Genomic DNA, 17269 nt, shown 5'->3' with positions numbered 1-17269 from the left:
CCTGAACTCAACCCCATCGAACACCTTTGGGATGAATTGGAACGCCGACTGCGAGTCAGGCTTAATTGCCTAACATCAGTGCTCGACCTCACTAATGCTCTTGTGGCTGAATCGAAGAAAGTCCCAACAGCAAAGTTCCAACCTCTAGTGGAAAGCCTTCCCAGAAGAGCAGAGGCTGTTATAGCAGCAAACGGGGGACCAACTCCATATTAATGCCCATGATTTTGGAATGAGATGTTCGACGAGCAGGTGTCCAGATACCTTTGGTCATGTAGTTTATGTGACCCACTTTAAATTCTCCTGCAACCCTCTCTCTCAGCATGGAGGCTAGAGAGAGGAGCCACGACCTCTACTGTACCCCATTACTGTGTCCAATGCTTAAATAGACTTTCACGTCAACACAGGCAGAGTAAAAGCAAGTCCCTTTATCCCCAGGAAGGAAGGTAATTTATATCAACAAATGGAGTCGACCTCAGCACTGAAAGGAGTTCTTGGTCATTAAAAGCAAAGGGAGAAGCTAAGGTTTATTTCTTTCATTGATTTCCATTCAATGTGTACTTTGAGTGGGCCTGCTTTAAGGTTCTCTCTGTAATGTATTCAAACTCCACACAAACAGGCACAAGCATGCACAAAGATGCACGCTCTCTCGCACGCATGCACACACACTCACTCACACACTCCTCCTTCAACCTTGCACTTTGTGGTTTTAAATAATAATAAGAGGGATAAATGTTGAGACCGAAAGGCTTTAATTACTGGGTTGCTCTTCAGGGAGACATTTTTAATTAATTGTGTATCTCTACACACCCACCACCCTCCCTCCCTCCCTTCCTGTATCTCCCTCCCTCCCACCCTTCCACCCTCCCTCCCTCCCTCCCTGTATCTCCCTCCCTCCCTCCCTTTCACCCTTCTTCCCTTTTCCTCCGGAGCTCATGTCTTTGTAATGTCTGAGTTTGTCACTTTGTATTGCAAATTAAATCTGCCACTTACACTTCATGTAGGTCTGCTAAGAACGTACATTGTTAGAGAAAAATTACCATGTGGTTTGATAATGTTTGTTGGGTCACAAGACTCCCAATCTTGCAGAGAAAGACCCCTTGGATACATCATTCTTTCGAAAGACTACTGGTCTGTGGGGTCAAGCTGCACGAGGACCCTGAAGCTAAGGGTCAGTCCTACAAGAGCTCTGGAGAGAGTGAGATGATGACCCAGAATGACCCTACGGAGGAGGGAGGCACATAGAGGCAAAGCCATAGGAGCTTGTTATCTGAATCAATAAGCAACAGGGGGAGGTATGGTTGTCAGAGTGGTGGAACTAAAAGGTGCATACAGAACTTAGCAGGGTTGTTGTCAGCCAGCATCTCCCAGACCCATCATCACCTTCAGGCTGAGAACTGCTGAGCTGCCCCAGCAGGACCTGGAGCCCAGCCAGAACCAGGGATGCATCCCAAATGGCACCAAGTGAATAGGCTGCCATTTGGGACACAACCCCGGACACAGCCCCAGCCAGACAGCCCCAGCTACACAACTATAGCCACACAGCCCTAGCCCCAGTCACACAGCCCTAGTCCCAGCCACACAGCCCTAGCCCCAGCCACACAGCCCTAGCCCCAGCCACATAGCCCTAACCCTAGCCCCAGCCACACAGCCCTAGCCCTAGCCCCATTCCCAGCCACACAGCCCTAGCCCCAGCCACACAGCCCTAGCCCTAGCCCCAGCCACCCAGCCCTAGCCCCAGCCACACAGCCCTAGCCCCAGCCACACAGCCCTAGCCCTAGCTCCAGCCACACAGACCTATCCCCAGCCACACAGCCCTAGCCCCATTCACACAGCCATAGCCCCAGCCATACAGCCCTAGCCCCAGCCACACAGCCCTAGCCCTATCCCCAGCCACACAGCCCTAGCCCCAGCCACACAGCCCTAGCCCTATCCCCAGCCACACAGCCCTAGCCCTAGCCACACAGCCCTAGCCCCAGCCACACAGCCCTAGCCCCAGATACACAGCCCTAGCCCCAGCCACACAGCCCCAGCCACACAGCCCTAGCCCCAGCCATACAGCCCTAGCCCCAGCAACACAGCCCTAGCCCTAACCCCAGCCACACAGCCCTAGCCCCAGCCCTAGTCCTAGCCCCAGCCCCAGCCCTAGCCCTAGCCCCAGCCCCAGCCCCAGCCCCAGCCCCAGCCCCAGCCACAGCCCCAGCCCCAGCCCTATCCCCAGCCACATAGCCCTAGCCCCAGCCCCAGCCCCAGCCCTAGCTCCAGCCACACAGCCCTAGCCCCAGCCACATAGCCCTAGCCCCAGCCCTAGCTCCAGCCACACAGCCCCAGCCCCAGCCATGTAGCCCTAACCTCGCAGGTTAGTGATCAATGAACCCAAACTCTGCTTTGCTCTGCCTGTCATCAGTTTCCCCAATGGAGCCTCGTCAGTCACCTGCAGCTCACGGCATGGCGCTGCCACACTAGAAAACGACTGAAGCTCACTGATGAAAATGGGTTATACTAGCTAAATATGACTTAATTCATGTTCTGAAATAGCAGAGGTCTGTAGTTCTGGAGCAACTCGAAAGCCCGAAAACAGCTATAACAGAAGATTATCCTTAAAAATATGAAATATTCTACAATTTGTTCCTGTGCCCTGTGCTAATTCACATTTGAACCCCTTGTTTTAATACTTAATAAATACGGTCACAGTATAAATAGACAGCCCACAAAATTATAATCAAAGACATGCTGTAGGCTAGATTTGGGAATAGCATCGTAGAATAATAGTGAAGACATCAAAACTATGAAATAACACATATGGAATCATGTAGTAACCAAAATATATATATTTTATATTTGAGATTCTTCAAAGTAGCCACCCTTTGCCTTGATGACAGCTTTGCACACTTTTGGCATTCTCTAAACCAGCTTCACCTGGAATGTTTTTCCAACAGTCTTGAAGGAGTTCCCACATATGCTAAGCACTTGCTGGCTGCTTTTCCTTCACTCTGCAGGCCAATTCATCCCAAACCATCTCAATTTGGTTGAGATCGGGTGATTGTGGAGGCCAGGTCATCTGCTGCAGCACTCCATCACTCTCCTTCTTGGTCAAATAGCAATTACACAGCCTGGAGGTGTGTTTTGGGTCATTGTCCTGTTGAAAAACAAATTATACTGTAGTCCCACTAAGCCCAAACCAGACGGGATGGCATATCGCTGCAGAATGCTGTGGTAGCCATGCTGGTTAAGTGTGCCTTGAATTCTAAATAAATCACTGACAGTGTCACCAGAAAAGCACCCCCACATCATCACCCCTCCTCCTCCATGCCTCACGGTGGGAACAACACATGCAGAGATCATCCGTTCACCTACCTTCACAAAGACACAGCGGTTGGAACTAAAAATCTCCAATTTGGTCTTGTGTTTCTTGGCCCAAGCAAGTCTCTTCTTCTTATTGGTGTCCTTTCGCACTGGTTTCTTTGCAGCAATTTGACCATGAAGGCAATTATTCACGCAGTCTTCTCTGGTGAGTTGGTGTTGAGCTGTGTCTGTTACTTGAACTCTGTGAAGCATTTATTTGGGCTGCAATTTCTGAGGCTGGTAACTCTAATTAACTTATCCTCTGCAGCAGAGGTAACTCTGGGTCTTCCTTTCCTGTGGCGGTCCTCATCAGAGCCAGTTTCCTCATAGGGCTTGATGGATTTTGCGACTGCACTTGAAGAAACGTTCAAAGTTCTTGAAATTTTCCCGCATTGACTGACCTTCATGTCTTAAAGTAATGATGGACTGTCGTTTCTCTTTGCTCATTTTAACTGTTCTTGCCATAATATGGATTTGATCTTTTACCAAATCTTCTGTATACCACCCCTACCTTGTCACAACACAACTGATTGGCTCAAATGCATTAAGAAGGAAAGATGTTCCACAAATTAACTTTTAACAAGGCACAACTGTTAATTGAAATGCATTCCAGGTGGCTGCCCCATGAAGCTGGTTGAGAGAATGCCAAGAGTGTGCAAAGCTGTCATCAAGGCAAAGGGTGGCTACTTTGAAGAATCTCAAATATAAAACATATTTTGATTTGTTTAACACTTTTTTGGTTACTACATGATTCCATATGTGTTATTTCCTAGTTTGATGTCTTCACTATTATTCTACAATGTAGGAAATAGTAAAAATAAAGAAAAACCCTTTGAGTGGGTGTGTCCAAACTTTTGACTGGTCCTGTATCTGCAACCCTCAAATGAAAAATAAGGTCTACAGTTATGTATTATTTAATTTGAGACTGAATAACAAAAGGGCATTTATTTTTTCCTGGTCTCTGCAAAAAAATTGCTAGAGATTTTCAACTTTCAATTACCCCCAAGCCAAGGGTACAGGGAACTATGCCTAAATAATTCAACTTCGTTGTGTTCACAAAGTTTCTGCAACAGTAAGATTGAATATATCTGTCTAACAACAGTGGAAACACGTCCAACCCCAAAAAGCAGCCAGATGTGAGGATGCAGCCTGGAGGAAATTTAGCTCCTTTACCAAAGTTCTGGTCCAATAAGAGGCAGTAACTTATTGTTAACACTCAAAGTGTTACCCTAATTATGATCATTCCTTCAGCCTTTTACACATTTACAGCACTTGCCTATGCTATCATTAGGAGAGAGAAAAACACCTAACCTTGACAAAGAGAGCTCCTTTGGCTGCTAGGGCATCTTCTCCTCGCCCGTTAGGGTAGCACTCATAGTGGGCGTCCAGGATGGGGTAGCGGCTGACCAGCATAACGCCACTGTTGAGGAACTTGAAGCGGGAGCAGCAGCCCTTCCAGGCGTAGCGGCCCACATCACTCAGGATATAGGGGAAGTAGTGTTGCAGCTGCCGCCTCAGCCTGGACGTGGCCCGGTGGTCAAACACTTCCTGCAGACACAGGAAGTCCAGGTTGGCAGGGAAGAAGGCAGAGATCTCGTGGTCGATGCCGTCGTCGCCTTGGCGCCGCTTGCGGCCGCTGTGCTTCTTGAACATGGAGGTGCGGTGGGACAGGGTGTTGTTAGAAGGCACCCCCCCTGTCAGGCTCTCCGCGTCACCCTCGCCTTGGTGGTTTCCTGTCTCGGCCTCTGGGGGGTCTGGCTCTGGGGCACTGATACTAATCTGGACCCCAGAGGCGTGCATTGGGCAGTCTGGGGAGTTCTGGGCCACTGTGGTGTGAACAGGGCAGTCAGAGCTGTTATGGGCACCAGCAGCGTGAAGCGGGCACTCTGGTGTGTTCTCTCCACCAGCTACGTGGACGGGACAATCTGAGGAGCTCTGGTTCCCTGTTGGGTGTATGGGGCAGTCATCACCAGTGGTGGGTATGGGGCAGTCTGCACCGGCAGTGTGTATTGGGCAGTCTGCACTAGAATTGTGTACAGGGCACCCAGTGAGGGGTTCGGCCTCGGCTGTGTTGTCAGGCCGCTGGTCCAGTGAGGAGGTGCGTGGGAACCCCGTGACCAGGCTGCTGAAGGAGACTGCGCTGATGGAGGTGTTGGTGGGGGAGTCGATGTATATCTTGATCTGCGGCCGGCTGGCCCCGTTACGGATGCGCTTTCCCACCTCACGGGCACGGCGCTGGGTCTCAGACAGGTTGTTGAAGCGTGCCAGGGAGTCTGGCAGTAGGCACACGTTGGCACTGCCGAAGCAGAAGCTGCGGCCTTGCGGCCTCCAGTCGGCCAGTGATGCCGCGCCCCCCTGCTCTGCCTGGTGCTTGTTCGGGCTGCGGTGGGTGTAGAGATAGGGATGGCGGGCCGCTTGCAGGGGAGCCCACAGCAGGAAGCCCAGCAGAGCGAAGGGCAGCGAGGCCAGGAGGAGCAGCAGGTAGAGCGGAGTGGACACCAGCACATACAGCGTCACAAAGGAGCAGGGGTCCTGGGAGCGCCGGCGCTTTTCCAGAGAGGTGGCCACACAGGAGGCTAGCAGGCGGTCCAGCAGCCAGTAGCAGGGGAATATAAAGCCCCATGACAGGCTAGTGAGGCACCGCAGGAAGGCACTGGAGTAGGGAGAGGTGTGGAGGACCATCTCTGGCTCACATAAAACACTCTCACACTAAAATCAATGGAAAACAAACTTGACTCAAATCTACCCTCCCCCTGGGTGGAGAAATGAACACTACATGGTTCCCTTCGCTTTCACCAGCAGGCTCTGCAGCTATTTGCCTGATGGCAGGAGGCTCCTTCACCCTCCCCCTCCCCTCACCACAGTGGTCCTCCAATGGAGGAATGAGGAACTAGAGTCTCTGGGTGGAGATCATCTTGATGATGTGGAACTAGCTGCTGTAGTCAGAAGGAAACCATGGACACCAGGAAGGCGGATCTATGAAGAAGTGAATCTCAGTACCATCTCAGCTTCAGAACCTGCCGAGAGGAGAGGGAGGACAGAAGGATAGAGGGAGAGAGAGTCGAAGGGAGAGAGGGAGAAAAAAGGGAAGGGGCATCAGCTGTGCAATGACTCACTGTGATGAAAATGTGTGGTCAGCTAAATGGGCCTTGTTCATTTCCCTAATGTCCCCCAATGGTTAGAAAAACTGCATCACAGGTGATACACAGTTCCTGTTCGTTTCTCCGTGTTTTTAAACAGTCAAAATCAGACTTGTTTTTAACATAACACGACAAAAACACCAAAGGGTTTTAGTGCCAAAACATGGTTTATAAATTGGCAGAATTCCTAGCAAATAACACTGCTGTCAACAATGATCAGACATAGGACGCACTCAGTGGGGTAACCTTATATAAATATAGGGTTGAGTGGAAAGTGAAGCAATCCACACAATATAAATAAATCATGAATTGTTAATTCATGAATTGAAACACTGAAGGGCCACTGGCCTTACCCTAACCCCAGAGCCACCAAACCATATTCAGCACTGCAACAGCAATATGACTCTGGACAGTGTGCCACCACGACCCTGGGGCAGGACCGTGTCACAAACACTGTATAAACAACCATTACGTATGCTGCTCTGAATCGATCAGGATCCTATGAAAATGTCATTGTTTTACGAAACAGAACGAATAGTGCAGCTGCTGTCAATTAATGATGCAGTCCCTGTCAATGGACTATGCAGTCCCTGTCAATGGACTATGCAGTCCCTGTCAATGGACTATGCAGTCCCTGTCAATGGACTTTTTAAGATAACAAAGCAATTAGTGAGTCCTTTTAGGACTGATGCCAAAAACACTTTCAATGGATCAGAAATATATTGATGCTACTAGCTCTCTTAATAAGATCACCTCATCATCCATCTCGTACATCAAAGCCTGTTACAAGATTATAGACCATCTCTGGTTACATAGTGTCTCCTCATGTGTAACGTCACTGTTTGTCACCACTATGATTAATGTCAAACCTTCTATCATGTTGTGGATGTCACGCTCTATGTCATCAGGGACAGATAGTGCCCAGAGCAGGCCCTGTCTGTGTCTCAAATCACACAAGTGGTGCACTACTTTTGACCAGGGCCCTTATCTGTCCCTGATGACATACAGCATGACGTGGTGCGCTATATAGGGAAAAGGGTGCCATTTGGGATGCAGACCCTGTGTCTGTCTGTCTATCTGCTAAATGAGGAGTATGCCCTGGGATGAGGCTGGCTGCACACTAACTGCATCTGTCTCTGGACCTCTGACCATGGCTATGTTGAATTGGAGTTCAGGCAGCACCCGGGGCTGTTTGTGACCTTCTCCTCTGGGCTGAAATGGCAGTGGGGACAACTGTGAGTAGGTTTTGCTCCGATGATAAGCCGTTTCAATGTGAACTCTTCTTAGCTGTCTTGACACGCTCATTTCCTTTCCAATGCGAAACTGTCAGTGTTTGTTGGAATGAAGCCATAATAATGGGGATCCATTCTATCTTCAATATAGAGTATGTGCCACTTCATTTAACAAGATAATGATGTGTATGCAACGCTATACAACAATATGAGCCATTTCTATCCGGAAGATACTGTATTTTGTAAAACTGTACAGGTTTTGTTGGCTAGATAGATCATCTTGGTATCTTGATGTCCGGATGACAGCAAGACAGCTACAATGCTGCACCGTATGTCTGTAATATAATGCACCATCACAACTGCAATTACTACTAATCATATTGAGGCCTCAGACTTGGCATGGATCCTTTTTATAGGGCTTTGGCGACTGTTTTGAATCAGCTAGCGTACTACATTTTGATCATATGCAATTTTCTTAATGCATCTCGTTGTTCAGGGTGACAGGTTAAAGCGGTGTCATGGTGATTAACACAGAGTACAACAACACTGGACCCTTTTATGGAATTAGACAAAGCACATCTGCGTGCACGAGCGGAGGCGCCATGCACCTAATGTTTCGGAGCATGAGAGATGAGAAAAGAGGAGGAGAAGAGAGAAAAGAGGCGGAGAGACAGAGATGTCGAGGAGAGATAGAGATGGAGAGAAAGCAGAGGAGAGCTAGAGATGGAGAGATATAGTGAAGAGAAGAGCGGAGGAGAGAAGAAGTGAGGAAAGATGGAGAGGAGAGAAAGAGCAGGTGCAGAGCCGGTTCCTGTCCTCATCATCATTTATCTCCCTTTGCACCTCTGCATCCTAGGGGTGGGTGACAGACAGGGTTGAGTAGATTACATTTGAAATGTTATCCGTTACAGTTACTAGTTACCTGTCCAAAACTGTTATCTGTAATGTCACTTTGGATCTGTAACGTAATCTGGTTACTTTGGATAAAGTGAGAGAAAAATGACATATTTACCTGATTTATTTGATATTAATGGTCAACAATAAATATTTAACTTATAGTAAAACATTTCTGTGTTTGTATGGTCTCCACTCTAGTTCCCTGCAGCTAATCTGGGCGTATGGTCACTAGAGATGGCTTGAGCTGACAAATGAGTTAAAGACGGCATTACATAGACAAAAATGTGTTTTACTGGGGATAGTTTAGGAGTAGAACAATCCCTCATTGTCTCAAAATCATCCTTGCATCTGGGAAACTAAACCAGGGTGGGTTTAAGACAACAACCCCGTGCAGAAAACGACCGGATGAACCCAGAGTGGCTTATGATGCCCCAATCTGCATGGGATGGGTGGAACCAACCATGACTAAGCATTTTTAGTGTCAGCTATATATAGTACTCTGCATTTGTGTAAAGGTTAGGTTATTCGGTCCAACATTCAAGGGTGGGGGATCGACCAGCCTCATTTTAGCAATAATTAATGGATATTGAATAAAGATGATTGTTTGAAGAAATGACTCTCACTTGATTAGAATATTCCACCACAATTACTTTCCCCTTAAGAGGCATTAGAAGAAGACAAAAAGGATCCATCAAATGCACATAGAGGTGTCATAATGTGTTGTTTTCTCTCAAACATCCTTTTCTGAATTTCAAAGTAATCCAAGAAGTAACCATCTAGTTTTTCAAAAGTATCTGTAATCTGATTAACAACATTTTTGCTGGTAACGTAACCGATTAGTTACAGTTTCCTTGTAATCAGATTACATGTAACTGATTGCATGTAATACGTTATTCCCCAACCCTGGTGACGGATGGCAGGATCAATATGGGGGAAATGGAGAGAAAAACACCAGTTGTTTTATCAAACAGTCACCCTATGTCTTATCCAGACTCAACTAACCATACATCTCCACAGTGAGGATTGAGAAAATATCACTGGGTTGTGTAAGAGCCGACACATCATTTCTGTCTCTCTCTGTCTCTAACCCACACATAAAAAGGACACAGAGACACGCATACCACAGTGCCACATTGCAAAAACGGTATGAATAGTATCCTATCTACTTTCAGTTTCATAGACATATAATTGCACATACGCACACATAAAACATTCATACACAAACAGCAGTTCTCTCAGAGACACAGATGCACAGTGACACAACCAAACACAGAGGAACACTTACAGAGAGGGTGTTTGCTGTCAGAAACAATCTGCTATTTTGTTGCAGTGTTTGCTCTGCTGGGTCCACTCCTGCTGAAGACAGGCCAGTGCATCACTGTAGCCCACCCCTGGTGGTGCTAGACGGCAGGATGCTGAACCTACAGTATGACCAGGCCTGAATGTGACGATCTCTGCCTGAACACACTACTTGTGCTCGGGCAGAACATAAAAAGTTAAATAATGCTGTAGTCAGGGTTTGAGCACAGGAAGAGATAGAAATCTCGACAGCTTCTAATGCTTCTGCAGTCTGTAGCCACACAAGACCACACGCACACACAAACGCCCACACACACCCGCGCACGCGCACATTCACACACACACACACACACACACACTCACACTCACACTCACACTCACACTCACACTCACACTCACACACACACACACACACACACACACACACACACACACACACACACACACACACACACACACACACACACACACACAGACACAGACACACACACACACACACACACACAGGTACAAACACACATACCCACAGAGTGCACAGCAGTGTCCTGACCTCCATCTAGTACTGACATTGAGAGAGCCTTGCTGTCTGACTGCCTGAGTAGCTAACACAGTAGTCAGCTCTCTGGTATTTACTGTGTTTACATGACTAACAACTGTTATCTGTTTGCTGGAAGGAATCTAGGAATATATCCCCCGCTGAGAGGGGTGGTATCTGTTTCATCTAGCTAGCCAAGCATGTGTTTGTTTTGGAATTAAAATGACTTGGATAATAATCGTGACGTATATCTCCAAGCAATGTTTTGGCATCTTTCATAAGTTACCCAAGGGGTCTTCCTGCCTGAAAAATTCACACTCAACTGAAGCATAACCAACCCAGAGACTCATCAGCAAGCTTCAATGGGGACGAGCATGACAAATGAATGGGGTCCGGGGGCCTCAACCGCTCCCCATGGATTTGTTTTACGAAATGTCCTCCTCCATTAGATCAATACTGATAATGACAAAGGGAGAAAGCTCCTGCTGAATCCTGGGTAAATACGTGTGCATGTGCGCGTGTGCGTGCGTGTGTGTGTATGTTGTGTGTGTGCTTGTGTGTGGAGGCTCTGTTTGTGTCAATACGTTTTAGAGTGGGCAAATGAGTGATGTACTGCTAAGTATCCGGTGACCACAGAGATCGATGTAGCCCATCTAGCCGGCTGTGGTGGTTTCCTTCTGTTTCATTATTAATGGTGCAGAATTGTGGAGCGTTTATAAGTGTACGATGCTGCTACATCGTGAGTAATGACGACCAGAGACACCGGCAGATGTCTGTGTTCAGAGCATAGCACTAAAACAGACCAGTAGGATCCAAAACGATCAGAATAGCGTTGGAGCAGACCCACTGCTGTTTCCCTCTCCCCTAAGGATGGTCCTTCTCTGGATCTCTTTCTCTTCCCCGTAAGCTTTGAAAGTTGCCTCCCGCTCTTCCTCCACTTCCAGAGCCAGCGATGACGCTACTCCGAGTATGCTTAAGGGATTTTGGTTGTCATGGTGACCTAGTCACATGCACTCAGGTACTAGCGAGGCCTGTTGGTGTGTGGCGGGGAATGTTGCCCACCTCCAACTCCCCTGCCACACACATGTTTGTGTCTAACCGTAACTCTACACTACACTCTACACAACTGCACTTTGGATCAAATGCACACACACACACTCTGGCAAACACACACGCCTGGTCAAGGATACAGGTACCTTTTAAAATTTGAACAAGCAATCTAATAACAGTGAGCCTGAGACACAGGTAGAGCATTCAGGTGTAATTCAGATCCACACTTCAACAGGCAGATCGACACCCTGACGCACTAACTCAGGTGTCTGTAACAGACCCCTGGCCCTGTCTAGTCTGTCCACGTGGGATATAAATAAGCATTTGTCATTCTTAAATGTCATAAGATTGGCTTCTACTATTGACTAAGTCCCCATGAGAAAGGCAGGCTGAAAACAATACCTCCCAAAGCCTCATTAGACAATCAATCCATCATCATTACGCCTTTCCAAACCCAGAAAGCATATTGGCCAGATTAGCATCTTTGCCAAATGCTCTGAATATTCTATGGTATCAGGGTCAGTCTATTATTGTTTTGTCGCTGTTGGATTGGCTGTGTCCGGACAAACAGTCTCAAGGGTTTTGCTCAGCAGCACTGGTTGTTTTTGGCATGCTGGTAGAAGACTGGGTTAGAACAGCCCATTGGATCATTTTATTAGTTTCTCTCTCTCTTTCATCACCCTTTCTATGCCGGACAGGACAGTTACATTTTTAAAATATTTTTTTAACCTTTATTTAACTAGGCAAGTCAGTTAAGAATAATTTCTTATTTACAATGACAGCCTACCCCGGCCAAACTCGGACAACACTGGGCCAATTGTGCATCGCCCTATGAGACTCCCAATCACGGCTGGATGTGATGCAGCCTGGATTCGAACCAGGTACTGCAGTGACACCTCTTGCACTGAGACGGAAGCCCATGTGGGAGCCACAGTGTGCTCTGGGCTGGGTGTAATTGGGAATGTAATACTGTTAGAGGAAATGGATAATGCCATCACTATTACCACAATGCAATCATCACTATAACTCAATCAGCCCCTCCTGCCACCTGCTTTTTAGTAAGGAACAATCATTCCTCAAGCTTCCCTCTAAGGGCTTGCACAGGGAAATTGGTCTCTGTTTGTGTATGTTTGTGTTATTTAGTGATTAAACAGATTTACTAATTTATCATGTAACAACTTGTTAATTAATGTTGTTGGTGAGTAACTAAAGAGTTATTACTGTGCACAGGTATAAGATCAGGGTTGGGGTGTAACCGATTACATGTAATCTGATTATAAAATACTATAACTGTAATCAGATACATTACCAGCTAAAATATTGTAATCAGATTACAGATACTTTCGAAAAACTAGATGATTAGGCCTACTTCTTGGATTACTTTTAAATTCAGAAAGGATGTTTGTGAAAACCTTTCTGTTTTCTCAATGACAGTCAAATCAGCATTGAAAAAAGGCGCACGTTTAAGTTTGCTCCACCTGAGCGAGTCAGAGACCACTATTATGACACACCATGCATTTGATGGATTATTGTTGTCTTCTACTAATGCCTCTTAAGGGGAAAGTCATCCAAAACTAACTGAAAGTAATCAGATTACGTTACTGAGTTTGGGTAACCAAAAGTTACATTACTGATTACAATTTTAGACAGGTAACTAGCTGTAAAGGATTACATTTAGAATGTAACCTACCCAACCCTGTATAAGAGACATTTACTGTACTTTAAAGGGGTACCAAGAAGAAAACAGATGTGTGAGAGAAAGAGAAAGAGAAAGTGAGAACTGGAATAGTATACAGTATTGCTGTGGAGTATTACTGCTGGGCTATGTATACAGAGACCTCCTTGGCTTGGCGTCTGCTGACATGGGGGATTACGATGATGATTCAGAATTACCCAGCATGCCTCTGGGCTGTGGCCTATATGGGCTCACACTGCCATTGGGCAGCTGCACTAAATATACTTTCAAATCTAGATCATGCTGGATCAATAAGAATGAGCTGATGTGCCATCATACAATTCATGCAATGTACTGTGCCCCTCCCCCCACCGTGCCTCGACTATACACTAACATCTGCACCATGCCTGTCCCCTGTTTCTCTGTCCCCGACTTATGAACTCTGACTCCAACCTTCCCTCAGTCACACATCTGGACCCCACCTCCCTCCTCACTGTAACACCCATGACCACTAAAAATACTCCAGCTTCCTCTTTCTGTAAATGTGGAGGCTACTCCCCTGCCCTTGAAAAACATTCACAGACAGACATATGGGCTGACATCATGCCTTCTCACATTCGTTACAGTAACAGCAAATCCTGCATGCATGTGTGCTCACATACACTATATGTATAAAAGTATGTGGACAGCCCTTCAAATTAGTGGATTTGGCTTTTTCAGCCACACCTGTGTGTATAACATTGAGCACACAGCCAATAGACACACATTGGCTGTAGAATGGCCTTACTGAAGAGCTCAGTGACTACCGAGTTCCAAACTGACTCTGGGAGGAACGTCAGCACAAGAACTGTTCGTCGGGAGCTTCATGAAATGGGTTTCCATGGCCAAGCAGCCGCACACAAGCCTAAGATCACCATGCGCAATTCCAAGCATCGGCTGGAGTGGTGTAAAGCTCGCCGCCATTGGACTCTGGAGCGGTGGAAATGCGCTCTCTGGAGTGATGAATCATGCTATACCATCTGGCAAGCTGACGGACCAATCTGGGTTTGGCGGACGCCAGGAGAACGCTACCTGCCCAGATGCGTAGTGCCATGGAGGACGAATAATGGTTTGGGGATGTTTTTCATGGTTCGGGCTAGGCCCCTTAGTTCCAACAGCATTCAATGGAATTTTATGCTTCCAACTTTGTGGCAATAGTTTGGGGAAGGCCCTTTCATGTTTCCCTATGCCAATTTCCCAGTGCACACAGCGAGGTCCATACAGAAATGGTTTGTCGAGGTTAGTGTGGAAGAACTTGACTGGCCTCCACACAGCCCTGACCTCAAGCCCATTGAACACCTTTGTGGTGAATTGGAACACCGACTGTGAGCCAGGCCTAATTGCCCAACATCAGTAATGCTCTTGTGGCTGAATGGAAGCAAGTCCCCGCAGAAATTTTCCAACATCTAGTGGAAAGCCTTCCCAAAAGAGTGGAGGCTGTTATAGCAGCAAAGGCGGAACCTACTCCATGATTTTGGAATGAGATGTTCGATGAGCAGGTGTCCACATACATTTGGTCATGTAGTGTACATACACGCACAGACAAACAGTAAGTGATCCATCACTAGCTCGAACCCTGCCCTGGTTTTCTACAGACAGATATGGATTGGTTGTTCCATTGATTTGTTCCACATTTGTCATGTTAAAGGCTACGGCAACACTGATCTGAAATGTCAAAACTGTTTGTTTCAGTCTGATAACTTGCAGACAGTGAAAACAAATACATTCATATTCAAAATACAGATAGAGAAAACGTGTATAAGCCAGCATTGGAACGGAAACCAGCCTTGGACTGAAAATCTCTGGCATGAACTGTTACGTTGCACCCTTCCTGCAAGGTTGAAGGCCATACAGTTAAAATGCCCCTCGTCATTTAGGTGTGGAACTTGAGAGTGATATTTTCTAGGGTTCTTCAACCAGGTAATAGTCGATATAAGTAATTTTAAAGAAGTTCCACAAAGAGCTGCACACTGAGAGACCATATTTCCATTTATATGGTCTTTAGAAACTAAACCAACTGCCACTTGAAGGAACTGCCACTTTTTGAATAAGCTGCTTAGCTTCAAAGCAAAGGCCTGGCATAATAAACATGGCAATCCCTTTAGCAGTGGGATAACGCAATATCAGCACGTAAAATTATGTAATGGTAACAACACACATAGCTACTCATAACAGGAGTAACAAAATGTGAAAAACAAGACAGATTGAGAAAGAACAGACAAAGAGAGAGATCACAGGTATTCCCTGAAGTGTGAGGTGAAGGTTGCCACGGAAACCACTCAAAGTTCAGGCAACGGCAAACCCAGGTGAGTACAAGACCATCTAGGAGCGGAGAGAGAGAGACAGGAGAGAAGAGGGAGAGAGATGGAGAGAGAGAAAACGAGTGTCCGTACCTTTGCCCATCACAGCAAGCACCACCGTGTGAACAGGTTCTAAAGAACGCACCACATCCTACATGTTGTACAGCAGCCCTCCTATAGCTGCTCTCCAGGTCTGTGTGTAGCTGAGGCAGCAAGCAGTCTGCTAAATGTTCCACCGCGCCAGTCCATCCCATCTCCAATCACAGTATACAAGCCAACAGAGTGTAGTAGGCTAAAGACACAGAAGCCTTGCTCCACACGCTCACACACGCATGTACAGGACACGCAAACCAAATGCACAACACAACACAAATGTACACACACACACAAAACCACACACACACACACACAAAACCACACACACACACACACACACACACACTTTTGAGGTCAGAGCATGGCCTCTAGGTAATGAAAGACCATCTGATAGGTTCCAGAAGGATAGGCAGGGTGTGTTGGTATGGGGGAGTGAACCCCACCCAGACCCAGGTCCCACACTGACTTCTCCCCCTGTGATCAGCCTGTAGCCAAGACCTTGAAGAGGAAACCTCTCCAGACCCAGAGTTGGAAGCGCCTGTCTCCACACGATCCACCGTCTGGGGCAAGACTATAGCACCACCCTGAGCACCCATACAGCACCATAATTACACACTCACCCAGACCAGCAACCGGCAGCATACTGTACCTAATGACACAGCTCTGCTCTGGCTTTGTAGGAGAGAGGATGGCATGGGTCAAGCCTGGCAGTGTGGGTGGCTGAGTGCATTGATGAGTGGACGGCAAAGACAGACAGGACAAGTTGAGGGCTGGTGGTCACACAAACACGCACATGTGCACATACATAGGCTAAAACAAAACCCTGGCTTAGTGAACAAAACCCAAATCCTCCCCCACTTGTGTCAGTCATATTTTCCCCTCTACCGGTGGAGAACACATCATCTCTCCATGTTCACAAAGTCTGTTCACACAACACTGCCAATATCACCCAGGTCTCCCCCTCCCTCCTTCCCTACCACATACTATGAACACACATACTATGAACTGGCTTAAACACATGATCAGTGAGAGGTCATTAAATAAAACTTAGCATATCCCTGCTGAGTAAATCCCACCATGGCACTCTACTAGACTAATTGTAGGCTGCTCTGTCCAATACTTTGAGTGATATTTTTAGCATTTGAAAATCCACCAGCAAATGTTTTTTTTCCTAAACCGTCCAATGAAAATCTCACTTTTAAAAGTTCATATTCGATTAGCTCATTCCAAAATAATGTTGTTTACTCATCCTATACTTGTATTTGTGGCATAAGCATACATTGGAGAAAAAAACACTTAAAAAACCCCACCTTAAACTTGTATCTCAAACAGACATGAAAAAAAAAAAAGCTTGCTATTTCCTCACAGAGATGATGTCATCCTGAGTAGGATGAGCTGGCCAATCAGCGGTGTACTCGCATTAATATTTGTAATGACAGGTATACACCCACACCATTTGGTTGTTGGGGTACGCCCACACCATTCCAACACAGATAAGCTGCACTTTACCATACTTAATTAGCAACTATTTCACTCATATTGTAATTCATTATAGGTCATATTTCAGAGAAATTTGTAAACACTGTACAGTGACTTTCATCTGAAGAAATCCGATTTTAGAGCACACAAATCAAATCTGCTGTACCGTGTGGGATCATCAATTG

General features: G+C 46.6%; 1 protein-coding gene across 3 annotated transcripts in view; it reads right to left on the bottom strand.

Annotated features, from left to right (window-relative positions):
• Nucleotides 1-17269, bottom strand: part of smpd3 (sphingomyelin phosphodiesterase 3) — a 32919-nt gene that overhangs the window by 11016 nt on the left and 4634 nt on the right. Inside the window, exons 1-2 of one of the 3 annotated variants that reach the window (XM_090205300.1) lie at nucleotides 15603-15778; nucleotides 4654-6359 (exon numbers count right to left, since the gene is read on the bottom strand). In XM_090205300.1, the coding sequence (XP_090061426.1) occupies nucleotides 4654-6024 (1371 nt within the window). In that variant the 5' untranslated portion in view covers nucleotides 6025-6359; nucleotides 15603-15778. Of the gene's footprint in view, nucleotides 1-4653; nucleotides 6360-9896; nucleotides 10194-15602; nucleotides 15779-17269 lie in introns of those variants that run through there. The other 2 variants (XM_036953540.2, XM_036953530.2) reach the window with 2 other exon arrangements.

This window comes from Oncorhynchus mykiss, chromosome 2 (genome assembly GCF_057628025.1).
Source record: "Oncorhynchus mykiss isolate SJ-2025 chromosome 2, ASM5762802v1, whole genome shotgun sequence".
Classification (NCBI taxonomy): Eukaryota; Metazoa; Chordata; class Actinopteri; order Salmoniformes; family Salmonidae; genus Oncorhynchus; species Oncorhynchus mykiss.
This window is presented reverse-complemented; position numbering and strand designations above follow the sequence as displayed.